The sequence below is a fragment of the Rhinatrema bivittatum genome, chromosome 9 (assembly GCF_901001135.1).
Source record: "Rhinatrema bivittatum chromosome 9, aRhiBiv1.1, whole genome shotgun sequence".
Taxonomy (NCBI): Eukaryota; Metazoa; Chordata; class Amphibia; order Gymnophiona; family Rhinatrematidae; genus Rhinatrema; species Rhinatrema bivittatum.
The window spans coordinates 12431907-12454647 of NC_042623.1; the positions used below are offsets into that span (position 1 = coordinate 12431907).

Here is a 22741-nt window from a genome sequence, read left to right on the forward strand (position 1 = left end):
AAAAAATAAACTTATTCCCTCGAAAGGTAACCCTGCATTTACAGGGGAACGTTAGACAACAGGAAGCACCCAAGTCAAGAATCCATTGTGGAAGATGGAGAGGGAAGATCTGTATCTGTTGTCCGCAAGAGAGTCCTTTAGATTGAAAATATTGCCGGAATACCAATTCTTTATCCAACTCAAGAGGCAAAGGAGATGATAAATGTTGCCCAAGTTGAGATATCATCCTGAGAACTTTGTGAAAACAAAGATAAATCTGAACTAGCAAAGGGAGCCAGGACGTTCAATGTTCCTTCAGCTGGACCAGGAATATTTTTATATCAGGAATGTAATAAAACTTTGAAATCACAACTTCTTTATCTGACAATAAACTTTTTAAACAATTCAAGCCCAGAAAGTAATCAAGTTTGGGAAAATTTAACAAAGGTTTTTAAACCTCATCCAATCCTCCAATGACTTTAATGTATACTTTAATTTATTTATTTAAAGTTTTTTATATACCGCACAATAAGGCATTTATATGTCCGTCTAGCGGTTTACAAGAATACAAACATAATTTAAAATAAAAAGCAAAATTAACACAATTAAAATTAAAATACATACATTAAGATTTAGACTCTGCTGGTGTTCTATTCATAGTAATAATGAAAGCTTACACTGTCTTTCATAGCAGCTGTTGCCGTAGATTGCAAAGCGGTAATCGAAGCAGAGGAGGACACCATCCGAGACTCCATAGCGCCCAATCTATTTGCAAACTCAGTCAGTCTGGAGGAGGTACCAGCTGAGAAGGCACATAATTGGGATATTGTATGTGCTAGGGATGCTTCTGTACACGTAACAATCCTCCAAATATCTCTGAGCGAGATATCAGCTGGCTCAGATGACGCTTTGCCTGTCTCAGACCCACTCAAGATCTGTGGTGGTGGTGGTACAGCACCAGGATCCGAGATCCAGTTACTGACCGGACCATCCTCCTGAGCAGATGTCATCAATACAGAGACAATTCCTTCAGGTTAGTGATGGGTCTACCTGACACCTTCACCTGATAAGGCCTCTAAACCAGGCAGAGGATCCTTATCATCACACGCATGTGACCGAAACGGAGACAAAAGTGGTGGCAGGTGCACCCCAGGGCTCAGCAAGGTCTCAAACACTTCCTCACTGGAATTTACTCGAGTAGATGATTGGGGACGATGTACATGAAAGTCCATCGGTCCATGGCAGACGCTAGAGGGGAAGCAGAGATCATCCCCTTTCTTTTCCTTTCCATAATCCAGATTTAAGAAAAGGGGCACACGGCTTTGGCTTATAACTAGCCCCCGGCACTCTGGATGACATCAGCATTTCCCATCCACCATGGCCCCAGCAAGGAGTCAGGCAGCGAGACAGGCAAGCAACTCCCCCAGGTTCTTTCTTTCTCTGGAGTCAACAGTCCTGGTGCACAGTAGGGCAATGCGGCTGAATCTAGATAATGCATCAGACGTTTACCGAACACTCATTTACAGATTTGTTTCCATGAACTTCGGAGAACTAGAAAAATTCCTATCCAATCTATAAAAAAAGAAAACCCTGCCCTAGTGCGGGCAGACGCTTCCCAAGGGCCATGTACACTAAAATTCAGATCTTCTAGCATTTTGTGCCCAAAGGGAAAAAGAATCAGCACAGAAAAGAGAAAAACAGAGAGAACATGCGATGGAGGCCCACAAAATCACTGGAGGTCTAGAGAAAGTAAACAAGGGATTATTTGTCACCAGCAGGGCGGCAGGTTTAAAACAAAGGGAAGGCCGCACGTCACACAATCTGCAGCACGCAGAACCATGGAATGACGTCACATAAGTAAATGATATTACCGGGGTTCAAAGAAGGCTTAGAGGAGCGTAGCAGCTAGTGAGACCTTTCAAAGGCCCAGAGCTTTCCAGAGAGCACAGCTGAGGAGATCTGCGGGGGCTTGATACCTCATGCCCACCTTTTTTTGAATGGTCCTTTTATAGGCGATTGGCTAAAGATCTCACTGCCTCCAGAGACTTTGGTTTTCTTCAGGAGCATCACAGCTAACTAGAACTGCATTACAAAACAGACATTAGAAGAACTTATGGAATCCCTATCCATCACAGGGAATGTAATAGAACAGCCAGGGGAGATTACCCCCAGCTTGATGCAGCTCTAAACCACGGCTGCTGGAAACTGGACGGGCCTGACAGGAGATGCCTCTGAGCACCAGCTGCCTGCCACTGTTTTAACTTCTTTCATCCCTCCCAACCCCAGGCACAACAGCCGGGCAGCACTTGGTGAGCCCCAGAGGTCTGGAGCAAGCCACAGTAGCAGCAGCTGCTTTGCATTCCTCCCCCAGGACCGAAGGCGCTGGCTCCGTGGTGCATCTGGGAACCCATGCCTGCCACGCTGCGGCAGCCCGAGCCACGGGACAGATTCCAGTTCGGCAGCTCTTGCGTTTCTCTTGTTTTTTTTTTTTTTTCATTAATTTTGTCTCTCTGTTTCTGTTTGGCAAAAACAGCAGCAGAACCCAGTGAGAACTGTTTCAGTTTTGTTCCACGACTGCCAAGGTTCACGGAGTACAATAAGCCAGATGTGACGAAGAACGGACACTCCAGTTGCTTAATTGCCAGCTCCTGAGGGGAGGGTGCGAGCCCTGGTGGTTGAATTTAGAGATGATTTTTAATGTAGTTACCAACAAAAGCTCTTAAAACCTGCTAAGAATTCAGCTTTCTCCAGGACCCATAAACTGCATTCCAGTCTACTACAGAAAAGATAAAACCGGCATTTGTTCATCATTAAGTTAAAATGTCAACACTGATCTATCAATAGTTGACCCATTCAAGAAAGGGTTAATTATTTAATTACTAGCTAATTCTTTTTTATTAATTAAAAAAATGCCTTTTGTCTCTCTTGGGGTGGACTGACAGTGATCTGGGCCCCAGGCAATGAGGGTTATTGGCTCCTAAGCACCCTCGGACACTGCCCTATTGTGCAAGCTGTCAGGCCATCCTCGGTATCTCTAACTGTAAATCTATAAGCACCTTACCATACAATTTGTCAAAGTCAAACATGGATCTAAAGCTGTCTGAATTAGCAACTTTACAATGTGTTTACTAACTTATGGCATCCAATTACAGAGGCAACAATCTGAGAAGTCCCTGTACTTAGTGCTTCAAAACTGATCCTTCAGCTTAAAGTGAAGCAGAAAAACAGCAGGGTAAGGCTTCTTTCCAAAAAACGATGGCGTTGCATCAACTTCTGATTTTTCAGTTTTCCATCAGATAACTCAGGATGAATTTTAGCAGGGACTAGACAAGCTATATGGTTTATAAAATATTCTTAAATGTCAAACTCCACACAGTCCGACAGTGGGAATATAACAAGTTCCACCTCTTATACTTTGGTTTAATAACACCACACGGTAATTTCACCACTTGTTCAAAACAGTGAGCTTTGACTATGACTAGTAATATAGGTCCTATATTTACTAGAATAATTTGCCTGTAAAAAACCTTTTATAGTGGCTCTTGATGTTACTCCCACACGCTACGTCATCTGTCCCCAATGGAACACCCGAAACACCCTACAGGATCCATTCGTTTGCTGCTGAACAGGGGAATACCGAAGAAGACATGATGACGATCCCTTGAATAAGGAAGTATCAATTCTGAAACACAGACCGTGTAGGGTGTTTCGGGTGCTCCATTAGCAAAGCATTCTAGTAAAGCAAGTGAAATGGGACTTGGGACTGGGCACCAATGTGATGGAGTGGATTACTAAGTGGTTGATTGATAAGAGACTGTGTGTAATTGTAAATGGAATCCACACTGATGAGACAACCGTGTTAAGTGGAGTCCCTAAAGGATTGGTTTTGGGACCGGTTCTGTTCAATATCTTCGTGAAAGACACAGGAGAGGGGTTAGAAGGAAAAGTTTGCCTTTTTGCGGATGATTCTAAGATCTGCAACAGAGTGGACCCGCCTGAAGGAGTAGAGAGAATGAAAAGTGATTTAAGAAAGCTGGAAGACTGGCTGAACACTTGGCAGCCTGGGATTCAATGCCAAGAAGTGCAGAGTCAGCATCTGGAGTGCAGTAATGCAAAAGAGCTGCATGTGATGAGGGTGAAAGGCTGTTGTGCATGGACTGGGAGAGGGACCTTGGGGTGATAGTGTCTGAAGATCTGAAGATGGTGAAGCAATGTGACAAGGCGATAGCTAAAGCCAGAAGAATGCTGGGCTGCATAGAGAGAGGAAAAACCAGGAAGAAAAAGGAGGTGATGATCCCCTTGTACAGGTCCTTGGTGAGGCCTCACCTGGAGTACTGCGTTCAGTTCTGGAGAACGAATCTCAAAAGAGTCAGAGACAGGATGGAGGTGTCCAGAGAAGAGCGACCAAAATGGTGTGGGGTCTCCAACAAATGACTTAGGAGGAGAGGCTGAAGGACCTAAATATGTAAAGCCTGGAGGAGAGGAGGAGCAGGGGAGATGTGATACAGACCTTCAGATACCTGAAAGGTTTTAATAATGCACAATTGACAAACCTTTTCCATTGGAAAGAAAAGCAATAGAACAAGGGGTTACGAATAACCAACGTCAAGAAATATTTCTTCAAGGAGAGGGTGGTGGATGCCTGGAATGCCCTTCCGGAGAAGGTGCTGAAGACAAAAACAATGAGATTTCAAAGGGGAATGGGATAAACACTGTGGATCCCTAATGATTTAAAGAAAGAGATGGTGTAACATTTCTGCTTTGGGGCAACCTGCACAGAGCGGCAGTTACTACCCTTAACAGAAACATGGGGGTAACCTGCACGGAGTGGCAGTTACTACCCTTAACAGAAACATGGGGGTAACCTGCACGGAGTGGCAGTTACTACCCTTAACAGAAACATGGAGGTAACCTGCACAGAGCGGCAGTTACTACCCTTAACAGAAACATGGGGGTAACCTGCACGGAGTGGCAGTTACTACCCTTAACAGAAACATGGGGGTAACCTGCACGGAGCGGCAGTTACTACCCTTAACAGAAACATGGGGTAACCTGCATGGAGCAGCAGTTACTACCCTTAACAGAAACATGGGGGTAACCTGCACGGAGCGGCAGTTACTACCCTTAACAGAAACATAGGGGTAACCTGCACGGAGCGGCAGTTACTATTCTTAACAGAAACATGGGATAAACATGCACGGAGCGGCAGTTACTACCCTTAACAGAAACATGGGGGTAACCTGCATGGAGCGGCAGTTACTAACCTTAACAGAAACATGGGGGTAACCTGCACGGAGCAGCAGTTACTACCCTTAACAGAAACATGGGGGTAACCTGCAGGGAGCGGCAGTTACTGCTCTTATCAGAAACATGGGGGTAACCTACATGGAGCGGCAGTTACTTCCCTTAACAGAAACATGGGGGTAACCTGCACGGAGCAGCAGTTACTACCCTTAACAGAAACATGGGGGTAGCCTGCATGGAGCAGCAGTTACTGCCCTTAACAGAAACATGGAGGTAACCTGCATGGAGCGGCAGTTACTACCCTTAACAGAAACATGGGGGTAACCTGCATGGAGCGGCAGTTACTACCCTTAACAGAAACATGGAGGTAACCTGCACGGAGCAGCAGTTACTACCCTTAACAGAAATATGGGGGTAACCTGCACGGAGCGGCAGTTACTGCCCTTAACAGAAACATGGGGGTAACCTGCACGGAGCGGCAGTTACTACCCTTAACAGAAACATGGGGGTAACCTGCACGGAGCGGCAGTTACTGCCCTTAACAGAAACATGGGGGTAACCTGCACGGAGCGGCAGTTACTACCCTTAACAGAAACATGGGGGTAACCTGCAGGGAGCGGCAGTTACTACCCTTAACAGAAACATGTATTTATTTATTTATTTAGAGATTCTTATATACCGCGGTACGTATCGTAATACATCACCTCGGTTTACAGTAAAACAATAACTTAGCAACAGGCTTTACATATAACAGGTTATATAGAAAGTAAACAAAATAACAGCCACAGGCTTTACATAAATAACGGGTATCAGGAGTACATACTATAACTCCTTTAACTATAAACACCAATGCATATTTAATTTCAACAATGAATCAGGAGAGAAGATATGCCATTAGCCAGTTAAAGGCTAATGTTTCTGTTACCCCCATGTTTCTGTTAAGGGCAGTTACTGCCCTTAACAGAAACATGGGGGTAACCTGCACGGAGCGGCAGTTACTACCCTTAACAGAAACATGGGGGTAACCTGCACGGAGCGGCAGTTACTACCCTTAACAGAAACATGGGGGTAACCTGCACGGAGCGGCAGTTACTACCCTTAACAGAAACATGGGGGTATCCTGCACAGAGCGGCAGTTACTACCCTTAACAGAAACATGGGCGTAACCTGCATGGAGCGGCAGTTACTTCCCTTAACAGCAGGCACAGGGGATTACTACCTTTAACCAATCAGCCTTGATGCTTTTCTTGCAACTGTAACATGGCTCTTTGCTTCAAAGAAGAGGGTGGGGGCTGGAGGGAAAGAGAAATTTGGATTTAGGGAAAACCAACGCGAGCCATGACATTTTTTTTTTTTTTTACAGTTTGGGATACTGATGTGCAGACATAAAGGGGGGGACCCCCCCCCAGGACTGCTTCTATGGCCAAGGGCATAAGCAAAGCACGTGAAGCAGCACTGACTGATACACGGGGGTAACCTGCACGGCGCGGCAGACACTACCATGGGAAGCTTGCTGGGCAGACTGGATGGACCATTGCTCCTTTTCTGCCATTGCATAGCATGGGATCTTCTTAATGTTTGGGTAATTGCCAGGTTCTTATGGCCTGGATTGGCCACTGTTGGAAACAGGATGCTGGGCTTGATGGACCCCTGGTCTGACCCAGTATGGCATCTTCTTATCTTCTTAAGAGCAGTAGAGATTAACAGCTCCTAAAGCTCAGCGAGATCCTTTTTTTTTTTATTTTGTCCAGGCTGCTTTTCTCCTGCTCCTTTGGGTTCCAGCTCGGTCAGATCCAGCCCCTAATGATGCTAACACACCATAGCTACCTGGAGGGGGAAGAGTGAGGAGGAACTTTTCACCTAGTTTTATAGACCCTCCCAACTCAGCCACAGCTACTGCCATAACAGTACTTAGCCAGAGGCCACGAGCTGTGGCTCTCTCTGGAACCCGGCTAACGTGGACCCGAAATCTGGCCCAAAGGTGTCGCTGTTGAACAATGGCTGAAACTCCCTCCCCCCTCCTAGGATCTGTGACTTCTTCCTTTGCAGTTTTCCCCAGCCCGGCTGGGAGCAGAAGCCAGGCTAGCAGGGCAGGCTCTTTCATTAGGCGAACTAGGCAGCCGCCAATAGCACCAAAACTGGGGTAGAGCAGAGGTGTGACAGCGGCCCCCGAGGACAGAACAATGCCGTCACAGTGCTACTCCACCTCTTCAACCAGGCCCTCCCGCACACGTCCCTGAAACGCTCTCCGCCCCTGCCCTAGAGCTGACTGGTGCTATTGCTGGAGCTGCCAACCAAAGATTTGCTAGGTGGCCCTGCAGGCCAGGGGACTGAACCCAGCTCTTCCGCACCGTGGCCAACAGCACTGCCGCTGAGCCAAACAGGTCGGTCCACATCCCTCTATTTCATTCTGCTTTTTATTTCGTCAAGGTCAACCTCCTCCAAACCTGTTCAAATTCAAGGGTAGATTTGTAAACATTTAACCCAAATTTTGCTGGGATGACCAGAAACCTTTTCGATCTAGTTTGAATCAGATTTTTAAGTTAATCCACATTTACTCAGACTGGTGCAGGTTAATGCAACGCTGAGCCACAGAAAGCGGTGTGAACCCGAACTGTGGGAAATGAAGATTTCAGTCCTGTTTGCACATGGCTTGGATTTATCTGCTCCCATTTATGGCCCGACTAAGTGAACGGTATATCCCAAACCCCAAAAGCTCGGACGAGATTCAAACCCGCCTGCACCTCCCTCTCTTACTTAACCACAATCCTTACTTCCTTACTCTACATAACTCAGGACATTGCTCTGCTGATCACAAACAGGATCCCCACCGCAGGCCTCCCAGTAATGCAAGCGAAGACTGGATACAGCACAAGGAGCCGGGAAACAGAAGAGGATAATAAAAGCTTTAAAAATGTACAGAACTAATTTAAGAAAATAAAGGAAACCCAGGGAAGACCCAAAGAGGAAGCCACTGTGAGGTTTCTAGTGCTGCAACGATAACAATTTCTGGCCCTCACGAAAAGCATCAACAGGCCTGCGTTTCAGGATTTCCACGGTGGACATTCATCAGGCATGACCTGCGCACAAACGATCTGAGAACCGGGCTCATCATCTGCACGGCTTGGTTAAACCTGTCTGCGACCCTCCTGGACCAGGGCCATTCCACTCCCCTTGAGAGTGCTGACCCAGTCAGGGGAGCCCAGGGTCTCTGGCAGGAAGTGCAGCTGAGGGAAGAGACTGGAGTGGAGGGACTGCTGGGCCTGGCCCTGGTTTAAACGTTTCCTTGGCGCGAATCTGCAGGATTCTGCAGCCTTCGGAACCCTTTAAATGCTGCGCGTGTTCTACATTGCGTAAGTAGATATGAATAATTCAATGTAGCAAGAAAGCTGAACCAGCTGTGGGGAGGAAATAAGGCATGAATCACCCCATTCCCTAATGCTGAGAGACGAGAACGCCGTTAAGGACAGACAGGAGAGCTTCCACTGTCGAACCAACAGAGGATCTGGACTGCTCTCCCCCCTGGTTGCAGAAACCTAGGCTGGACCTTTGACTGAGGTGCTTCCTTGTGCTGCGTCACTGGCCTACAGCGGTGGCTTCCTGACACTTGTGTGTGGATGGGACCTCACACAAGATCTCACATGGTTAAAGGGTGGGGAGGCAAGACAGGAAAAGGTTTATTTATTTATTTATTTATTTATTTATAGTTTTTTTATATACCGCGGCATGTAATGCACATCACCTCGGTTTACAGCAAACAGTAATTCAGCCAAAGGATTAGACTTTTGCCTTGGGCTTGGAAAGCAAGTTAAGGCTTGCAGTTCCTCCTTTAAATTCCCTCCGCAGTAACTTTATTGGCTCATCCCACTGACATGGGAATAACTCCTTGGTACATAACAGGCCTGGGAAGTGACATCTGAAGCTATTACTTTGTATGAGTTAAAAAAAAAAAAAAAGAGAGAAAAAACAAACAGATTTAAGCCCAGTTTTGATAAGAAGCCAGACTTTGCCCGGTTATGCATCCATCTGAAGGTGCACGCGCACCGTAGCACTATCCACTCCAGGCTAAAGTCAATAACAATAGAATATTGATGAGTAATCGACACAGCTCGGTGGAGAGTCGCTCTCTATTCATAGCCCTGTGCGGCTGCTAAACATTCGTACCTGGGAAATACACATCCGTGAATTTCTGGTTTTACAAACTGCACGAAGCGCTGCGCAGCTCACGGGCCCAGCAATGAGAAATTTCAGGCTTGATGCTGCAGGACAGCATTTAAATTGCATCTCCCAAGCGAAAAGCATGAAGACGACACTGCGGGAGCAGTTTTCCCAGCTGTCTGCGGGTGCTGTTTACCGGGACTGGAAACTAATGAGCCAGCACCCAGGGGCGAGGAAGGGGGGTGGGGGGTGGATCCTTCACAAATATTCCTAGGGTGCAGGGGGGGTGATGTTCCCTTCCCATCCCCCCCTGGGTCCTCAAGAGGCGCAGGGAACCCGGACCTTCCCTGCCCCCAGGGCCTGTCACCTGTTGCCATGGAAACCGGAGCCAGGAGCAGGGGTGCCGCTGGGAGTCCGGGAGCCCCCCTGAGCTCGCAGGGGGGCTCCCGGACCTCATGCTGAGCTTTTGATGGGTTTTGTTTTTTTATTTTTGGAAGGAGGGTGTAGCTGTGGGCCGGCGCAGTGGTGAGAGCGGGACCCGAGGGAGGCAAGGCCTGCGGCAACCTCCCGGCGCACGTGAAACTTTGATGGCGGCGGCAGTCGCCTACGTTGCGCCTGTTCCTAAATCCGGGCTTACTATCGTACCACTCACACGCTGCTCACTAATTTTCCCAAGCACAGACGCACATTTACGTTTCACTTTGAACCTCGCCGCGGGTGGCGTCCGCTTTATCCCCACAGGCAGTCTTTCGACCGACACCGCCACGCGGAGATTTGAAAATGAAATTGACGTGGGCTATTTTCCTTCGCGTGTGCCCGCGGGAGCGCCGTGGGTAAAAGCACCACAAACTTTCAGACGTCCGGCCCTCACGTGCAATGAACTTTTATACCCGCGTAAGTTCTCCTCCCTTATTAACATTTATGTGACCCGCGGCTGCCCATCGCCTGCCCCTGTTATCACGGATCTGCAGGCCCGTGCCAGGTTTCCCCAAGTTTTGGGGTTTTAAGGTGCAGCTCCGCCCCCCCTTGCCCTGACGGTTTCTCAGGATGAAGGATGCCCTGCATGCAAAGGGTTAACCTGGCTCAGTTGTGAGCCTCAGGAGAGAGGGGGAAACCCAGATCCTGCAGCAACAAAGTAGTTCCAGAGGGGAAGGAAAAGTCCCCTGAGCGAGTCTGAAGAGAAGGGGGGAAGGGGGGGGGGGGAGGGAAGAGGCATAGCTGCACTCCCCCCCCCCCCAGGACCTTACGCCAGCCCCATCCCCCCTCCGAGTAAGGAAAGGGACGGCCTCGCCGCCCACCCCCGAAACACCATGAAGAGCATGGGAGAGTCTGACTGGGGTTTGGTTTCTCTTATTCCCTTTGCGCTTGATGCCGGCAGGAGCTGAACTGTTGCTGACAGAACTGAAATATCCATCCAGGCCTTCCTGCGATTCCCATCCTGCGCTGGTGCCTGAGGTCACAGCCATGACTTAAGTGACTTGCACTGTTGCTCGGTAAGAAGCGCCATGTCCTGTGAAATCCTGTGACTGCAGCAGGGTGGAAGGACTTTGGGGGATCCATCGGGTGTGGAGCGGGAGGGCTAGAAAGACTGAGTCCATCCCCCTGTCAGGTTTATCTCTCATCTTTGTCCATAGTAAATTTATTTATTCTCTACTGGTGAGGCCCCACCCTCATCAGTTTGCCAATTAAAATATAGAGGAAGTGTTACAGCTATTTCCCCAAATAATATATCACGCTCAGGGCAGTCGCTGGATAAAACATTGGCACGCCCCGCGCGCAGGGCAGTCACTGGATAAAACGCCCCGCGCGCAGGGCAACGATGGCTTCTGGCTCGCCCCCGCCAGGGCAGTCACTGGATAAAACGCCCCGCGCGCTGGATAAAAACGATGGCTTCTGGCTCGCCCCCGCCAGGGCAGTCGCTGGATAAAACGCCCCGCGCGCTGGATAAAAACGATGGCTTCTGGCTCGCCCCCGCCAGGGCAGTCGCTGGATAAAACGCCCCGCGCGCAGGGCAACGATGGCTTCTGGCTCGCCCCCGCCAGGGCAGTCACTGGATAAAACGCCCCGCGCGCTGGATAAAAACGATGGCTTCTGGCTCGCCCCCGCCAGGGCAGTCGCTGGATAAAACGCCCCGCGCGCTGGATAAAAACGATGGCTTCTGGCTCGCCCCCGCCAGGGCGGTCACCCTTGTGATGACTGAGTTAATACTTCATTTCAAGTACCTCCCATCGTACATCATTATCCTTCCCGTGACGTTATATCTCATGCCTCTCTATACTGCTGCCTGACTGTTTAACCAGAGGAGGAAAGGAACAGTCCATCTCTCTGCTTATGCCATACGCCTCCTATCCAAGACCAGTGACGGAAGAATCTAAGGATGTACAAAACGTCTAGTGCTCCTTATGGTCAAAGAAAAACATTTAAAACTGTCTCACTACTGTTTCTAGTGCCACAGCCTGCATTAAAGGAGCTGGGTTTATCTGGCCTACAGAAGACCGAAGGGATGGCCTGTCAGGAAAATTCAAATACGGGAAAGAGAGTTACACAGAGCATGGCGGTCAGCTATTCTTCATCTCTGCGGAGGGCAGGGCGAGAAGTGGCGGGAGAGACTGAGGTCAGAGGTTAAGAAGACTTTCCTGGTGAGGACAGGCAAGCACTGGAACCAACGAGCCAGGGCGCTGGTGGAATCTCTGTCACTGAAGGTTTTTTAAAAGCATCTGTATGGGATAGTTTTGTCAGCCAGATGCAGGGGCAGGAAGGGCATGATCCTGTTACAGGATCTTTGATTAAAATGTTTCATGGTCGTCTGCCCACAAAAAAAGGCATCTTGGTGCTACAGTGCTGATGTCGGCAATGCTGGACTCCCAAATTCATTTGCTTGCTGAGATGAGCCTACACTCCAGCTGCACCCGGGAGAGAGGAAGATCTGCCACAGCCATTCATCTGTGGCCTGCGCAGTTGCCTTTCATGCTCCTGGTTGCTTGCCTGCGACCCAGAGCTTGGTGTGTCGGCTTTGCCTCCCTTGGATGTTATCACTGGGCCCCTAATTTAGTTGGTTAAGAACATAAGAATTTGCCATACTGGGTCAGACCAAGGGTCCATCAAGCCCAGCATCCTGTTTCCAACAGTGGCCAATCCAGGCCATAAGAACCTGGCAAGTACCCAAATACTAAGAAGATCCCATGCTACTGATGCATGATGATGGGTAGAAATCCCTTGTGTGTCAGGGAAGGCTACAGTGATAGGGGTATACTACCGTCCACCTGGACAACACATTGAAATCGTCGGTTCAGTGTGCTGCGGCAGTCAAAAAAGCAAACAGAATGTTGGGAATTATTAGAAAGGGAATGGTGAATAAAACGGAAAATGTCATAATGCCTCTGTATCGCTCCATGGTGAGACCGCACCTTGAATACTGTGTACAATTCTGGTCGCCGCATCTCAAAAAAGATATAATTGCGATGGAGAAGGTACAGAGAAGGGCTACCAAAATGATAAAGGGAATGGAACAACTCCCCTATGAGGAAAGACTAAACAGGTTAGGACTTTTCAGCTTGGAGAAGAGACGACTGAGGGGGGATATGATAGAGGTCTTTAAGATCATGAGAGGTCTAGAACGGGTAGATGTGAATCGGTTATTTACTCTTTCGGATAATAGAAAGACTAGGGGGCACTCCATGAAGTTAGCATGGGGCACATTTAAAACTAATCGGAGAAAGTTCTTTTTTACTCAACGCACAATTAAACTCTGGAATTTGTTGCCAGAGGATGTGGTTAGTGCAGTTAGTATAGCTGTGTTTAAAAAAGGATTGGATAAGTTCTTGGAGGAGAAGTCCATTACCTGCTATTAAGTTCACTTAGAGAATAGCTACTGCCATTAGCAATGGTTACATGGAATAGACTTAGTTTTTGGGTACTTGCCAGGTTCTTGTGGCCTGGATTGGCCACTGTTGGAAACAGGATGCTGGGCTTGATGGACCCTTGGTCTGACCCAGTATGGCATTTTCTTATGTTCTTATGTTCTTAATTAATAGCAGTTGCTATTCCCTAAGTAAACTTGATTAATAGCAGTTAATGGACTTCTCCTCCAAGAACTTAGCCAAACCTTTTTTGAACCCAGCTACACCAACTGCACTGACCACATCATCTGGCAACAAATTCCAGAGCTTTATTGTGCGTTGAGTGAAAAATAATTTTCTTCGATTAGTCTTAAATGTGCCCCATGCTAACTTCATGGAGTGCCCCCTAGTCCTTGTATTATCTGAAAGTATAAATAACTGATTCACATCTACTCATTCTAGACCTCTCATGATCTTAAACACCTCTATCGTATCCCCCCTCAGGCGTCTCTTCTCCAAGCTGAACAGCCCTAACCTCTCCAGTCTTTCCTCATAGGGGAGCTGTTCCATTCCCCTTATCATTTTGGTTCACTGCTCAAGTAACATCCCTAAGAAATATACCCCTTTTGGGAGCCCCCATCAATACCCCAAGGATTAAAAAGGGACTAAGGGTTTTATCTGAGTTCTAAGATACTGAGTGGGAGAAGAACCTGTCGGCTGAGGAGGGTGTTTGGTGTGGGGTAGGTTTCAAAGTGTTTAACACCTGCTGGTTTGCCAGGGGAGTTTATTGATTGTGTTCCCCGCTTTGTAGGGGAGATTTTTTGGGCTATTTTTCAGGTGAGAAACTTGGTGATTTAATTCCATTCCTGCCCTTCTACGAGAGGAGAGGGTCAGGGACAGAAATGAACTCACAGGTGCTCTTTTGTCTACTGAAAAGAGTAATTTTTATATTGCTCAAACAGGATGTTATTTGGTTGTTAGCCACTGAAAGCCTTTTTTTTGCATATAGCGGGGTATAAATGTAAACAGATGTTCATCTGTTCTGTTAAAATGAAAGCAATAAAGCTAATATTGGGCACTGAAGACCATAAAAGTTTTTGTATCTTGAAACTTTGCAGACCAGGGAAAACCCAGTCAGATGTGACCCACTACAGTCAGCCAAGTACGCCATGGAGAGAGATCTAGAGCCCCGTCACAATTTACATTAGCAGACATGCAGATCTCTACGTGCACGACTTTTGCCCCGATTACTAATTAATGAGGCACAAAGATGCCAGTTGGAAAGAAATGGCTCCGAATGCAAAAGCCCTGCGGAGTTAGAAATTCTCAGAGTCTATGGAGCTGGAAGACATTTAAAACCTGCGGCAAGTGAAACAAAGCTGTGAAAAATGAGAAGAAAACCAGCAAGAACACCGTAGCATCCGATCTGCCATCAGAGCACATCATATATCCTTTTCATGGGAAACGCGTTCTCTTTTCACATATACGTATAAGCAGACGCCGTAATACAAGGATGACAACCCACAGCAGAACGAATGAGAAGCAGACATTAGTAATGTACGAGTGAGTGTGCCATCGCAGACAATATCCCTGCATCGTCTGCCCGGTACACAGATGAACATAATTTCCATAGCATCAGTAAGAGGACCTGTAAAATGCAATGAGGCGTATCGCAGGCCATGCTCAGTTGTAAATGAAAAAAAACTTACCCTGCACTTTGCTAGCTATTATTCCTTTCCTACCCTCCTGCTCTGTCCAGGTTCTAAAAAGCAACACGGCAAATGGAAGATGAAGACCATTTAGCCCATCCAGTCCACCCAGTTGCTGCTGACCACTCTGTAAGGATATAGCTCAGCTGCCGTTTGTAGGACTTTGCTCCTTATCCAAGTTCATTTTTGATGGGTTTCCTCTTTGGTTTTCTGCACACAGGTTCCCCCTACCTAATGGATGACCTCCCCCTACCGATGTCTTACTATCAAACGTAGCGAGGCTGTTGCCCACACAATCAGTTGCTAATGTCACCATGGCTTTGGGTTCTCTGCCACGGACCCGGCTGGTCCCTAGGGAGGTGCAGCCCACTGCTCTGCGGTACAGCTAGGTCACACTTCCTCTACCAGCCCCTTGCTTTCTCCTTAGCTTGCTGGATGGCACCTGGCCACCACCAACCTACCAGCATCATTTTAACACAAACCGTGATTACCCCATAGCAGGCAAAAACGCCACTCTTTAAAGAACACTTCAATATGGTCAACGTGAGGTGCGCTTCGTATCGCCACAAAGTAAATGAAGGTAGATAAAGACAAAATGGCCCATCCATTCTGCCCTGCTGCGATTTGTGCACTTTGAGAAGATGCATATATAGATCCCCCTATACAACCCAACATCAAATCCCCACCACCACCCATGGGTTTTTTTTTTGGTTACCTTTCCTCTCAACTCTTTTCCACGATTGTTCTTCATACTCATCCCAAGAATGTGCAAAACTCATTGGCGTGATGGTTGGCCATTTCATACCTTGCCATTTTCAAATCGGATTCTTACAAGATCAATATTTAAGCCAGGCCCCCTCCAAGTTTTGCAATAATCCTCACAACCTCCAAAGTTATCGAGGCTGTTGTGAAATAATCTGGCCTCCCCATGCTCAGCGAAGTTTGGCTTTTAACCATGTTTTAACGATGTTTTAACGATGTTCAGATTCTGCTGCCAATCACTGACTCCATCTCCAGCACCATCAACTTCTGGAACAATTGTCTACAGTCCATAAACTCACTCCTATCTAGCCTTGACCTAGTACTTAATACGTCAAAAACAGAACTTTTGCTTATCACTCCAGATGAGAACCTTCAGCCTACCAACAACCTAACCTCACCACCAATGATCAATTCCACTCAAGTAAGAGACCTGGGGGTCACCTTAGACAAAAGGCTGAACCTCAAAGAATTTGTCAAGAACACAACAAAAGAATGCTACTATAAACTACATATTCTGAAAAAGCTGAAACCTCTCCTGCATTTTCAGGACTTCAGAACAGTCCTCCAAACAATACTATTTTCCAAGATCGATTACTGCAACTCTCTGCTTATAGACCTTCCAACCATAACCACAAAACCTCTACAAATGTTGCAGAACTCCGCCGCAAGGATTCTCACTAACACCAGCAGAAGTGAACACATAACACCCATACTAAAACACTTACACTGGCTCCCCATCAGATCCAGAATCATTTTCAAAGTGCTAACTATAACACACAAGAACATCCATTCACAAACGTCGCTAGATCTAAGCCTTCCACTTCGCCTACACGAGTCTTCAAGACCAATCAGAAACAGATACTTAGGCACCTTACACGTACCTTCAGCCAAGTCCTCACTCAAGAAACGTGCATTCTCGACTGCCAGCCCCCTTCATTGGAATGCCCTCCCCACGGACATTCGCCTCGAAACGTGTACTCGAACATTCAAAAAGAAACTCAAGACCTGGCTCTTTACAAAAGCCTACACTTAAAGGTCTAGCTCAGAACCACATCCCAGAACTTGAATCATTCTCGCTTTTATAATCATATCAAACAACTCCTAATTTTTATCCTTGGTCTCACAATTCCAAATCATTAAATATTTGAGCATGCTACACCAATACCTCTTAATCCAGATGTAACCTCAGTTTTTGAAGTCTTCACTCCTATAGAAATAACCGCCAGTTCTTATTTACTTAACCCTATTCTGCAGACGTAAACTTTTCATGAAGACTGTAATCTGTAAACACCTGTATTTATTATAAGAATTTGTATTTACTATTTATATTTATTATTTAGCTATTAACATTGTTCTGTTACCACTTGGTACTATTTCTCTCCTTTACCTCAAACTCTAAGTTCCTACTAAGTTAGCCATGTTATTTACACCCAATTGTTGGATGTAATTGTATATTTGTTTAATTGTTCAATCTGTTTGATGTAATTTTCTGTTCCTTGTTCTGTGTAAACCGAAGTGGTATGCACAAGTGCATGAACTCCGGTATATAAAAGCCTTTAAATAAATAAATAAATAAATAACCATGCTCCCTCCATGCATGTATACTGTGGCATCATCTTCCTACATATTTTGAAGAATATGCGTCATCTCAGTGGCTGTGCTGAGCTCTTACGAAGCCCATCAGGGGGCTAAACAGCACTGCCACAGGAGTAGAAAGTAGCTGGATGTATGGAACCCAGAAACGAGCCCTTACTTACAGAGAAAATAATTTGAAAGAAAAATCCCCTTTTGAGGGTGCAGAGCATTTTATTTGTCTCTTTACACATTCAGGGGGACCACTGGAAAGGCCAAGTTGTTATTTTATTTTAATACACCGCAGCGTAGCTGTTCAGATCGCTGGACTTAGATAAACATTCCGAGTACTCTTATTCTGAGAAGACTGTGCTTACAACACATGAACAGAGGAACTCTGCTGTTTCCCAATGTCCTATGTATCAAAAAAAAAAAGTCGTAAAATACTTACAAATGCCAACTTTGTAGATGTGGTCAAATAGATTAAGAAATGCTGCAAGGGATACATTTTAAGGTGCACAGAACAGCTAAACCACACATTTCTCACTCTCACCCCAACCAGCATGTGATGAACGAATCGCAGTAAGGAAGAACCAGACGGTGGCCTTCATTTTCTCATGCAAAAATGATAACACCCCCCCAACACACACACACACACAAAACAAACACAATAATCACAGACACATACCATTTGACTTTTCACTATCTGCAGGTTTCATCTGAATGGGATGATGCATCTGAAAAACAGAAAAGAGAAAAACGTGAAATCAGGTTGAACGGTGGGCGAATGCAGCTCTCCAGCCGGTATCTTTGCTGCTTATAGGAACCAGTGAAAAGGGGATCTGAAAACCCCAATGTGATTAATTGGGTTCTCTCAGTGTAATCTGCATTTCTTTTGGCTGTCTGATGGATTTTCTCAAATGTTTTGCTGCATCTCGTTGAGCTTCATTTACAACTGTGCTACAAAATCTTCTGTAGCAGGGACTGCCCTCATGTACGTTTTAGTTATGGCTACTGCATCCAATTGCAGACAAGACTGGTGATTTTCAAATATGACTGAGATGCTTCAGTGTCCCTGTAAGGAAAGTTAACCCCCGGGTGAACAGTGCTTGTGAAGCGACCTAGCAGCGTGCAAGATCAAACCTCAGACTATTATGATAACTTTTCACGTTAAATGAAAGCTAAGGGGCGGATTTTCAGAGCCCTGCTCGCCTAAATCCGCCCAAATCCGGGCGGATTTAGGCGAGCAGGGCCCTGCGCGCCGGTGAGCCTATTTTACATAGGCCTACCGGCGCGCGCAGAGCCCCGGGACTCGCGTAAGTCCCGGGGTTTTCGGAGGGGGGGCGTGTCGGGGGCGTGACCGAGCGCAGCGGCGTTTTCGGGGTGTGTCGGCAGCGTTTTGGGGGCGGGTACGGGGCGTGGCTACGGCCCGGGGCGGTCCGGGGGCGTGGCCGCGCCCTCCGTACCCGCCCCCAGGTCGCGTCCCGGCGCGCAAGAGGCCCGCTGGCGCGCGGGGATTTACGCCTCCCAGAGGGAGGCGTAAATCCCCCGACAAAGGGGTAGATTTTCAAATAGCGCGAATTGGCCTACTTTTGCTGGCGCATCAGGCGCAAGCAAAAGTAAGCTGGATTTTAGTAGATACGTGCGGAGCCGCGCGTATCTGCTAAAAACCTGGATCGGCGCGCGCAAGGCTATTGATTTTGTATAGCCGGCGCGCGCCGAGCCGCGCAGCCTACCCCCGTTCCCTCCAAGGCCGCTCCGAAATCGGAGCGGCCTCGGAGGGAACTTCCTTTTGCCCTCCCCTCACCTTCCCCTCCGTAACCCACCCACCCGGCCCTGTCTAAGCCCCCCCCTTACCTTTGTCGGGGATTTACGCCTCCCTCTGGGAGGCGTAAATCCCCGCACGCCAGCGGGCCTCTTGCGCGCCGGGACGCGACCTGGGGGCGGGTATGGAGGGCGCGGCCACGCCCCCGGACCGCCCCAGGCCGTAGCCACGCCCCCGTACCTGCCCCCAAAACGCTGCCGACACGCCCCGAAAATGCCGCTGCGCTCTGTCCCGCCCCCGACACGCCCCCCTCCGAAAATCCAGGGACTTACACGAGTCCCGGGGCTCTGCGCGCGCCGGTAGGCCTATGTAAAATAGGCTCACCGGCGCGCAGGGCCCTGCTCGCCTAAATCCGCCCGGATTTGGGCGGATTTAGGCGAGCAGGGCTCTGAAAATCCGCCCCATAGGTAAGGGGGGGGCTTAGACAGGGCCGGGTGGGTGGGTTAGGTAGGGGAAGGGAGGGGAAGGTGAGGGGAGGGCAAAAGGAAGTTCCCTCCGAGACCGCTCCGATTTCGGAGCGGCCTCGGAGGGAACGGGGGTAGGCTGCGCGGCTCGGCGCGCACCAGCTATACAAAATCAATAGCCTTGTGCGCGCCGATCCAGGTTTTTAGCAGATACGCGCGGCTCCGCACGTATCTACTAAAATCCAGCTTACTTTTGCTTGCGCCTGATGCGCCAGCAAAAGTAGGCCAATTCGCGCTATTTGAAAATCTACCCCTAAATGTGGCAGGCCTCGTTTACAAGAAAAAGCTAAAACTATTAATTGGGCTCACAAGACTGCTAGCCACTTTAATTTGTAACAGCGAGCTACAGGGCTCTACATTTCCAGTCCTCTGGTGTACGCTCGGCTTGGTTTCAGTTTTGCTGACCTGGACTACATGATTCTTCCGTGCCAGAGCATCCAGAGCTAGGACAGAATTCATAATGTGACTTTAGACGTGCCAGACACAATGGAAATTAGAGCTTTTTGCTTCCCTTTCCAGTACAACAATGTTTGATGGTCCCTGGTGGGTTCAGCACAAAGACCCCAGTTTGATCCTGGGGTCAGGTCTTGGGCTGGCTGGGGAGGAAGTCATGGTCACTGCTCAAGAGCGGCACCTAGTGGCTGGGTTTAGGACCTATGACTGACACACCAGTGACGGGGCTATGTCTGGTGGTGTGGAGATAAAATAAGGGGAAAGGCCCCAAGTAACTGCGAATGAAGGCTCATGGTGCCAGGTTCCGACTGAGCAGGAGGAAGTAACAGGGAAGGTGACTGGCGGTTCAGCCAGGCTGGAAGTGTCTCGTGGAGCAGAGAACTCGTTTGCAAAAGGAATGGGAGTCCGAGGCCTGTTCTGCATTTGGAATCTTTTGACTGCACATCGATTCAGGAGTGGACTTAATTAATTTAAGATCATTTCACCTTTGACTCAGATTACTCACATTTTGGCCAAAATCTGCAAACTTTCACCAAGACTAATTCAAGCTATTCAGAATAGTGCAAGATGGCTTTACAAAATAAAACTGCTAACTGCCAGGTTCCTGCTCTAAGAGCTGAGAGTCTGAACTTCAGTGGCTTCTCAAGATTACAAGGTGAGGATGGGAACTCCCGTTAACAACTACTCTGCTAGCCTTAAGTTTGCAAATCAGTTTGGCAAGGCAAGGGGAGTCAAGGCGGGTACAACACTAAAGCAACTTTTGTGTTCCTCGGACTGCTCATTCTACAGAAACAATTACAAGCACTTCCAGGAGAGCTCTTAGTCTCGACCCAAATAATGCCCAGGCTCATTCTATATTTGTTCAATCGCTGTGCCAAAGAAATGTTTTTAAACCTCCGCTGTAAAATATTTTACTGTCAATATAGGTATTGTTCCTATTAGGTCCGTTGGGATACATGTTTTTGCATCTGAAGTTGTGTAGATTGTTTCAACCAAATCCGACATTATAATAAAGCAAATGATAGTGTTGCCAACCAGGTCCGCATGACTTGATTGCATCGAAACAAGTAGGTGTGGTTTATTTTAAGAGCGCCATGTTTAAAACTCCATTGAGAGAAGAGCATCTAATATCACGGGTCCCCATTGGCTCTTTAGATCTCAAGGATCACTGGATTGGTAAAAATTCCATGTTGAGGTGTTGGTTATAAGGGGTTTGCTCTATGCATTGGTTCATCTGGACACTTTCAGAAGCAGCGAACCTTTGTGGAATCTAAGGGAAGCGGTGAAGCCCTTTAAGCTAAGTCACAGTGTGTTTGTGAAGGATGGTGTGGTAATGACCATCTGTTTGTAACTTTGTTGCATAGTATATTCCCCTGAGGAAAGACGATAGCGTCTGAAACATGTACGGGTCGGGACTTTTAAGAACAGATTGATTTACAGCAGATGGGTTTGAGGTACTTACCATACTACTAGAGTAATCGTGACACAATGTCATGGGAAAGCACACTGAGAGTTTGAAGTCCATAAGAACAACTTTATTGGATGTCACATAATACATTAAAAAAAAAAAAAAAAAGCAAAAAATATTGTTTCTAAAAAAGTTCACATAAGGAGGAGGTTGGAAGTTAATGATTATAACATGCATTCATGGTGCAGGAAATCCTACACAATTATATGAAACCTTCAACCAGTTCCTATAAATATTTAAAAAAATAATTAATTATTACACATTTATCACAATACATTTTGTACCACAGTCGAGTAGGCTTTACAAACTAGTATTAAAAAATACCTATATTGACAGTAAAATATTTTACAGCAGAGGTTTAAAAAAAATTCTTCGGCACAGCGATTGAACAGTTGTGTTCTTTTTTGTGATTGAAGTATAATTATATATCGCTGTTAGGTGGTTTTGATATTTCACAGGTTTGTCATTCTATATTTGGCCAGTATCTGGGCTCAGAAAAACCCCCAAAAATAACCAAAACAGGTCTCAGCTGTACCAAATTCTTGGAAAGAGGGAGTGGGAGATGTCGTCTTAGAATGAAGCAACCCAACACCGAGATGACGACAGGCGTAGGCAGTGCTCTCAGGTTTGATCAGCCTTATTTTACAATGCTGACTTTTCTCACATCCTGAAAATATCGATCACTGTTGCTTCGTTTTTGCTCTGCATTTCACAACCGCATCCAAGAGCGACGCACATCCTCCTCTTTTCCGACGAAGAGTCTTGCACTGCACAAAGGGTAGGTGCTGTGTTTTGCAGGGCGATCTTTGTACCTTATGCTCTTGCCCTAGATTTCTTCCTATCATGGAGCATGCACACAGCCAACGGTGTCCTTAACTCTTCTCTGCTTGCTCCTCAGAGCTGAGCAGTATTTGATAAATTCTTGGATAGTAGAAAGGCAGATGCTCCCTTTTCCTCATGGATACACCCAAGTAGTTATCAATTTAACATCAGTGCGGACTTATTATCTTGGTTTCCATTTGCAAAAGCTCCAAGACTTGGATTTTTCTTTTTGTGAATGTAATCAGTCTGCCAGTTTTCTTCTACTCCTTTTGGCTTCTAGCTCAAGAGAAACAGGCCCTCCTGTGGACTACGGAGCCTTCATTAGCCAATCACCGCATCAACAATCCTCTACTGGGAGCTTCCTCACAGGCCCCAAGTCCAGTCAGTAGTCACTGTTGGCTGAGGACCACGACTCCGTCACCCACTCCAGAGCCTGTGGACTCCGT

At 47.2% G+C, this 22741-nt stretch overlaps 1 protein-coding gene across 19 annotated transcripts in view; it reads right to left on the reverse strand.

Moving 5' to 3' along the window:
- Nucleotides 1-22741, reverse strand: part of CELF2 (CUGBP Elav-like family member 2) — a 653507-nt gene that overhangs the window by 111925 nt on the left and 518841 nt on the right. For all 19 annotated transcript variants that reach the window (XM_029616663.1, XM_029616667.1, XM_029616660.1 and 16 more), the window contains one exon: nt 17952-18000. In XM_029616663.1, the coding sequence (XP_029472523.1) occupies nt 17952-18000 (49 nt within the window). The remainder of the gene's footprint in view (nt 1-17951; nt 18001-22741) is intronic.